Source organism: Anas acuta, chromosome 26, assembly GCF_963932015.1.
Source record: "Anas acuta chromosome 26, bAnaAcu1.1, whole genome shotgun sequence".
Classification (NCBI taxonomy): Eukaryota; Metazoa; Chordata; class Aves; order Anseriformes; family Anatidae; genus Anas; species Anas acuta.
The window spans coordinates 3,986,921-3,995,107 of NC_089004.1; the positions used below are offsets into that span (position 1 = coordinate 3,986,921).

The 8,187-nt window shown below is 47.0% G+C and overlaps 1 protein-coding gene across 1 annotated transcript; it reads left to right on the plus strand.

The window, feature by feature from the left end:
- Positions 1–1,275: 1,275 nt before the first annotated feature.
- NWD1 (NACHT and WD repeat domain containing 1) lies at positions 1,276–7,287 on the plus strand. Its single transcript, XM_068661298.1, is given in 10 exon segments — positions 1,276–1,515; positions 1,518–1,677; positions 2,123–2,245; positions 2,403–2,698; positions 2,732–2,792; positions 3,477–3,622; positions 4,350–4,674; positions 5,004–5,560; positions 6,283–6,384; positions 7,015–7,287. Coding segments are annotated over 10 exon segments (2,040 nt in total). The 5' UTR covers positions 1,276–1,452; the 3' UTR covers positions 7,222–7,287.
- The last annotated feature ends 900 nt before the right edge of the window (positions 7,288–8,187 follow it).

Below are 8,187 nucleotides of genomic sequence, written 5' to 3' on the forward strand. Positions count from 1 at the left end.
TAACCGAGGTAAATCCTAAAAGATAAGAGAAGCCTAGACAGGCACACACATGTGGTCCAGCCCTGAAAACATGGTTTCTTCAGAGCTGAAGATAACAGATTGTGTGTGGCAGATGTAAGATAGAGATACACATAAGGCAAGAAGGATAATACCAGTTCTTGCTCTGAGCTTGCTTCCTGCCCAATAGCTCAATATTGAGGGGGTTTTCTCAGTAACTAAGGAATGAACACAAATTCCCCAGGCAAAGAACCAGAAATGAAAATGCCATAGCAACCAGCAAGGACAGAGGCGGGGTGTCACACTGCAAGCTGCTATCTGCTCCATGCTTCTGCCCCACCAAAAGGAGAGAAACTAACAGCCCTCGGATTGCTCCTCCTACCCACCGAAAGCTCCACACAGCAGCAGCCCACTGCAGCATCCCCGGAGCACCTTGGTGACAGCCCCAAGCCCACACCCAGAACTTGAAGCCCTGCAGAGCAGGACAGGAGGCTGAGACACCTGCAGGAGTGCTTTGGCGCTTCCTCAGGTTGTTTTGGTTTTAGAAAGGGAGGAGGAGAGCTTTGTCAAACAAAGAGAATAAATGCAGAGAATGTGCAGTCCCAGGGAGCATAATCAAAGCCACGAGTAAATAAATAAGCAATTAAGTATTTGTGCAAGTTGTGCCCGTTTTCCCCTGAGCCACTCCACCGGAGGCTGGCAACAGAGAGTCTCCAAGGCAGAGCCAGGAGCACCTCACCACAGCACCACAGCACCTTGAGCTCACTATCCCTGAGCTTCTGCAGCTCACCCCTCTGCTGGCAGCACTGTGCTGAGCATGCACATCGCACCAGCAGGCACTCAGGCAGCATCCCCCTAGGATATCCCAAGTTGGAAGGGACCCACAAGGATCACGGAGTCCAACTCCTCCTCAGACCAGTTCTCAGTGTGTTCCTACACACTCAGGGGAGCCACAAGGTTCAGCTATGCCCTCTCTCCTCCAGACAAGCCAGAAGGGTACTGCTCAAGGATTACACGGTGGGTCTGAGCTCTGAGCTCGTCCCGGCTGTTTGCAGACTGCATGGATACTGGATGCTGACCCTTTTCAGGTTCTCCCTCTTCCCCAGCCCAGCCTTCAGTTTTGATCAGAAGTCCCCAGGCTCAGCCCTGTTCCCTTAGTTCTCCTTCACCCCAAAACCAATCTTACAGCCCTGCTGGCCGGAGTCCCAATATCAGAGCTTCATTCCCCAGCTCCCAAGTCCACTTGAAAAAATCTGCCAGGAGAAAATGTCGCTTGATTTGGTCATTTTTTGATAGATAACGGTTCTGCACCATTTCAACGAATTGCCTGGGAAGGAAAAATAAATAAATAAATAACAGAGGTACTGGAACAGGGAGGTAGAGATCTTTTTTGTTTCTGTGATCTTTAGATAGCAACTATGGTAGCTCTCAAGCCCACCACAGTCTTGTTTTAAAATGCTTTTCTTCTCTGCCCTCTTAGGACTGAGTATAATATACACAGAGGTGTTGGCCAGGCTTCTTTTTTTTTTGTGCCTTCTTACCCAGAGGTAATTGGGAAGCTGTGCCAGCAGTGTCTGAGCTGGTTCAGCACCTGTCCCCATCCTGTTCTCATTCCATCATGTGGATTTCTCCAGCCACCTGCTGGGCCCCTGCACACAACGCTCACCGGATTCCTCAAAGGTACGATTAGTCCTGGGGATGGCTATAGCCCAAGAATACATCTAATCATCCATCTGTTATGAATGGGATCCAAGTAATGTCATAAACAAATAGAGCAACAAGGAAAGAACATATTTCCATGGAAATACAGTTTTCCCCGTGAGCTCACACAAAGGCAGGATAAAGGTCCGTTTGCCTCCGTGCTCAGTCACGCACCATTCCCACTTGCAATTGCTTCGACAAATGAGAATAGAGAAAGTGGGTCATTTTGTCGCCAGGACAACAAAAGCACACACTGACCTAGATATGTCTGAGGGAACCTAATCTCCCTCTTGGCACAGCCTGCGGGGTTCAGGCAGTATAGGGGGTTTCCAGTTGGGGAAGCACAACATATTAACAATCTCAAATTGTCTCTTTTTTGTCTACGGTTTCAGAAGCAGACTTTCCTCTTTGTGTCTCTCGGCAGGAATCACAGTGATGGCACTTAGTTCTGATTGCCGGCTGCTGGTGGCAGGTTCCCAGAATGGCTCAAAGCTTGTCTGGAATATGGAAGTTATTGAGATGCTGCACGCCCTCCCTGGGCACTCTGGTGAACATTCTCCATTTTTTATGGTTGGAGAGCTTCTTTCATGTCTGAAAAAGAGCTCCGATAACTCAGCCATCGCCTCCTAGCTGCCAGCATTCTGCCAGTTGCTGAAAGCACTGGGAAGCCCTCGGTTTGTTAATCCTCCCCTCTTGTTTTATAGCTGAGGTGAGGTGTGTGAAAGTGTTTGGAAAAGGAACCTGTGCTGTCTCAGCTGCCATGGATCACAGTCTGTGCATCTGGAATTTGATTTCTGGCAGAGTAAAGTTTGTTATCCAAGTTACACATATTGAAGAGCAGCCCTCACATCACCTTCATGTGGATGAGAGGCACAGGATTGTGTATTTTTCCTCAGACAAAAAGGTAGGGCCATTCTTTAGCTTAAAGTCTGCTAAAAGAACAAGAACTATAGAAGTTACAGCCACAGTCATGAAGGTTATAGACAGAAAATCTACCTTGGTCCTTGCTACATTTCTCTCTTTTGCCACCTAGGTCAATGTTTGGCACCTGGAGACAGCAGAACTCATCTTCCAGATCTCTGCAGAGGTGTCGGGTGCGTGGATGTGTTCTGCAGTACACAGCCTGAGGCAGGTGATTATGACTGTGTTGATATTTGGATTTATCACCACAAGCTGTTCTGGATGACATATTTTCACATTTCATTCAATCCTCAGGCTGCCAAAGGAAGGTGATCTGGCTCTTCCCTCTGTCCACTTCTCAGTCACCAGCAATAGGACTGTGAACTTCCACTATTGCCAGTTTGGGTTCTGCTCCCCACCCTGGCCCAGATTTGCTTCATGACAAAGCAAACCAGTTTCTAATAAGGCTTATATTCCTCCAAAAAGAGCACGACCACTCTGCATCTGCTGATGCATCACTGCATCACACACATTTATCATACTGAACTCCTTGGACAGAAAGCACTGAACATAACTGTAACGTTCTGCAGAACACCCTTGGAAGGGTGAAGGGTGTGCTGGAGAAACACTGCCACCACACAACCGTGAAATGAAATGAAATACAGTTCCCATATACTCTCCAGAAGCATGCTGAGCCAGGCAACAGGTCAGATAACCAACAGGCCTTCCTTCTCCATTCAGAATAGAGCACCCTCTTCAGATTTCCATGTCCTGGTTCCCAAGTGGACAAGTATAACGCTCTCTGTCCTGCTGCACAGTCTACCTGGCACCATGAAGCCAAATTAAATTTCACTGCTAATCTATTCTCTTTCCTTCAGGAGAGAAACAGTTCAGCTATCCTAGCTTCATGTCTAACTTTTGCCTTATTTCTCTGCAGATCTCTTCTGATGAAAACAGTCTGCTTGAGAAGCTTCCTGGGAGGGTTTGCTTTGTGGTTACTTCAGAAGATGAGTCCATTCTGCAGGTTTAATAGCACCCGTTTCTTCACAGAATGTTAGCAATAGCTGCTTTCCCACATGCCAGGTATCTCAGTATTCTCAGGCTGCATGTATCCAGGTGGGAAGGCAGGCTGGGCAGCTTCCCCATCAGAAGCATTTCTTACAAATCCAGCTCACAAAATATACCCCTGACACAATAAAGAGCTCATCCTGACCTCGAGCAACCTGCCTGGGGGTTGGATTTGCAGTTCTGAAGGTGCTGCTAGTATTGCCACACTTCCAAAAAGCGGATGACCATTGACCCTTATCTTTATTGCTTCAAGCCTTTCTGTTCTCCTTTTATTTTTGCAACTGACTGAAAAGCACTTTACCACTTCCAAGGGCCAGCCTCAAACCAGTGCATTTCATTTCTAAAACATTAGATTTCAACTCCTAAAAGCTGCCTCATTACCCGTGTGTGAGCAGGAGCCAGATGGAATACACAACATGTGGAGCACCATCACTTGCCAAAGAAAGAGGTAAACAGGCAGTACAGTCCAAAATGTGCAGGATCTAATTAAAGATCTTTCAGAGCAAAAGAAAGCAAGTGGTCTGAATGGCTCCTGGTGCTTCATACATTTGTTTTAGAAACATTTTGTATTCGTAGCTGTTCAACATTTTTCCTTCTAGTGTTAGAGCTTGGATGCTATTCTTTGACTTCACCTCTGTTTCAGTACAAGTTAGCTAAGCTGTATTGTTTCACCTCTTTAATAGCATTTTGGAAGTGGCTCAGACACTTACTCCCCCCGCACCAATTTTTCCCAGGTGTGGAGTTTATCAGAGCAAGGGTTGCTGATGGACACGCTGGATGGCATGGGAGCACCAGTAACACACCTAGCCCTGTACGACTGCACTTTGGTTTCTGATTCCTGCAGCGTGATGTACTTCAGAGTGTGGAACCTCGTTTGCAAGCAGCAGCAGGAAATCTTGGCACGTGTCACAGACACAGGCTGCACTGCAGTGTCCCACAGAGGGAACTACGTCTATTTAACCCAACCTGAGGACAGACAGGAAGTCATCATCTGGGATGCCACAGAAGGTGAACTGCATCTCACACAATTAAGTTTGCATATGGGGTAGAAGAGAAAAACAACTCACAGAGGCAGTGAATGCGTGGTTTGCTTTCTGAGCAGATGTCAAGTACAGTCTGCTCCTTTCTGCTTTTAGGAAAATAGGGTTCAGATTGGAAAGCTTTGTTATCTCTTCAAAACTTTTGTCTAGAATACCTTATTATTATAATATAGGAAAAAAAATGAATAATATGGAAGTGATTTCACAGAAAAAGGAGCCATCCTGAGTCTTATCTGAGGGAAGACATTCACATGCATTTCGAGTAAGAAGTGTTGCTGTTTACCTTCTCTTTTACAGGTGCAGTGTGTGACACACTGGACACTTCTGCTCAAGTGAGATGCCTGGAAATAGCTGAGCAAACCCAGCTCCTCTTCACTGGACTCATGTCTGGAACAGTCCTTGTTTTCCCACCGAACTCCAAGCAGGATGTAGCATGCATCCCACCTCCAGAGTCACAGAAACCAGTCAACCATATGGCAATCAACAAGCATGAAAAGCAGCTTGCCATAGCATACGATGATTTAGTCCTTGTGCTGGATATTATCCCTGCAGATCCATGTCCGGTGATCCACAGGCCCACCTACACCTTTTATACTCAGATCCCTGGTGCTCTGGTTTCCAGAGTGGCTGTCCTTGCAGATTACAGAGTCCTCTACGGCATGACTACTGGGGATTTATTCCTTTATGACTGCCCACAGTCCCAGGTGTTTCCTTTGGAAGGTCACAGAAGCCAGATCTCCTGCTTGGAAAGCAGTCATGGAGAGCACTGGGCACTCAGTGGAGCTGAGGATTCGCTGCAGTGTCTGTGGGACTTGGAGTCCTGTCAGCAGGAACACGAGATGTGCTATTATAAGGTACTACACCGGCAGGGAGGTAAAGCAGTGCCGAAAGTCAATTACTGCCCTAAGCTATCAGGGGGATCCAACCGACCGGATTCCCAGCTCTCAGACAGGATACCCAAATCCTGCACATAGCCGTTCACACCGACAGGCAGCAAGCTATTCTCAGCATTTAGGTCTGAGCATCTAGATACACCATCAAGGTGTCAATCCTGTCTGACTGAAGGAGTGTGCTGTAAACACCCCTGCGAAACTAAAACATAAGTCATAGGAGTTATTTATCTACAGCTCATTATTGCTCATTTAGCTGGCATAAGCTAGCTGACAAGTCAGTGAGGAGAATGAGGCATCACAAGTTAACAATAGCAACAGAAGGGGTAAATTGGGTCAGCGCAGGGAAATCCAGTAAAAAAAAAAAAAAGTGATGGAGAAGGCTGGATCAAAGCTGCCGGTCTTTCACCTGACAATATATGACAGATGCACCTGAACTACTCCTTTCCCCAGATGAAATAATAGGCTTCTGTACAGCCTCACCAGGCTCTGTTACAGAGCCAAGGACCTTATTTCATGATATTTCCCACTCTCCTACCATGATCACTCTCACAAAAATCTTTATTTAGTTACAATTTACCACTATTCTGAAGGTACTGAATAACCACTGGGCACTCTAAGGCATCTTCACCTCAACCTGTATGTACCAGTTTAGCAATCTAATCCTAACCATTGTCCATTTTCAGCCTGCATCTCTCCTGAAAGGCATTCGCTGTGCTTGCTTTTCAAAAGACGACAAGTACTTGTACACTGGGTCACTGGATCAGACCATTACAGCCTGGGATGTTGCAAGTGGTGAGTAACTGAGTCATTAGAACCTGTCCGCCTTCCTTCCCTTGTCTCAAAACAATAGGAAATGTATTCCAGAATGAGAGGCTGGAACACTGAAGCCAGCAGCTGGATGTTAGCATTGTGATGGAAGCTACAATAACAAAGTTACAGTTTGAGTACTGCAGCATACAATAAAGAAAAATATTATGGGCCCAAATAGCTGAAAGTTTTACGGCAAAGCAAGTAAAAGCCTCTGCATGTTTCTGTTATGCAAACCACCTATAATGTTCTAAGGAGAAACAGGCAGCATGGCTTATTTTGCCCACTCTCTTCCTCTCTCCTCAGGTAACATCAGGGGTCCAGTTTTACTGAATGCGAACTGCCTGCTGACAAGGGACTGTTTGGGGCAGATGTATTTTAAATCAGGTCCTACTACTCAGTGTTCTGGTTATGGTTCTGTTTAGGGTTGTTCAGAAAGAGCGAAGGCACAGAGTCCGGTTGCATGTGGGGTTATGTAAAGGCTCCCCTGGGGAGTTCAGTTGTACCCAAAGGCTTCTGTTGGGGGCAATTTGGGGGTTTAGGGTTAGGGTTAGGGTTAGCATTAGGGTTAGGCTTAGGGGTTAGGGTTAAGGTTTGGTTAGGGTTAGGGTTTAGGGTTCCTTATTCTGAATTTAGTTTCTGCAGGTGCCGTACTGGCGGTACAGTGCATACACACAACAGCTACCAGAATTGTGCCAACTGCAGATGGCTTTGTTGCAACAACAAAGCTCTGTTATATTATTCGTGAGAAGTTTCACTGTCCTACAACCACTTCTCAGTATAACACATTCCATTCACCTCAGTGTGTACAGTAGAATCCCGAAAGAAAGATGGGAAAAAAGCAAGCAAGCACCAGCACAATCAAGGAAATTCTTCTGAGATCCAGACTCATACCAACAAGCTCTCTCAGATCTGTTCTGTGGTATAAAACCAAAGACAAGCAAGGTTAAACAGCACAAACAGCCAGGACTGAGCCTGTGGCTTTGTTTTTGTATCCTTTTGCTTTAGGTCTCAGAACTACAGCATTAAATATCGCTGAAAACTCCCTTGCTGTGACTACCTCAGAGCATCAATGCCCTGGCACAAAAGTATCGTAATGACGACCTAGGAAAAGTAAATAAGCAAAAAATCCTTAGAGATATTCCTTCTGTGCATTGTAAAATAGGGAAAATAAATCAAAACAGATATTTGTGTTTAACTGCCTGATGAAAAACTACACATGCAGCCTTTGTGGGAGATCTTTTAGGCAGGCATTAGAAGGGGTTGCCCAGGGAGGTGGTGCAGTCACCGTCCCTGGGGGTTTTGAGGGAAGAGGTTGGAAATGGTGTTAGGGACGTGGTTTAGGGGCTGACAGCGGTGGGAGGGGGTGATATTGGTGGGAGGGGGGCGGCTGTGGATACCCCCATCCCTGGAGGTGTTCAAGGCCAGGTTGGACGGGGCCCTGATGTGGTGTGTGGCGTCCCTGCCCTACAGCAGGGGGCTTGGAGCTGGGTTACCTTTGAGTCCCCTTCCAACCCGAGCCGTTCTATGACTCCATGATGGACGATCTTAGAAATCTTTTCCAACTTTGACTCCACGAAAAACGAAAAATTGCCTAAACCAGCCACTGAGCGTCAACCGTATCGTGTCCGTGTCCCCCACCCACCTTTTTTAATGTGAAGAGCCGAGCGGGGGCCGCCAGCGGACACCGCCACCCCCCCAACCCCTCAGAACCCCTCAGAACCCCTCAGATCCCCTCAGAGCGGGCGGACGCAGCGCGCACGCGCACCCCGACCCGCGCA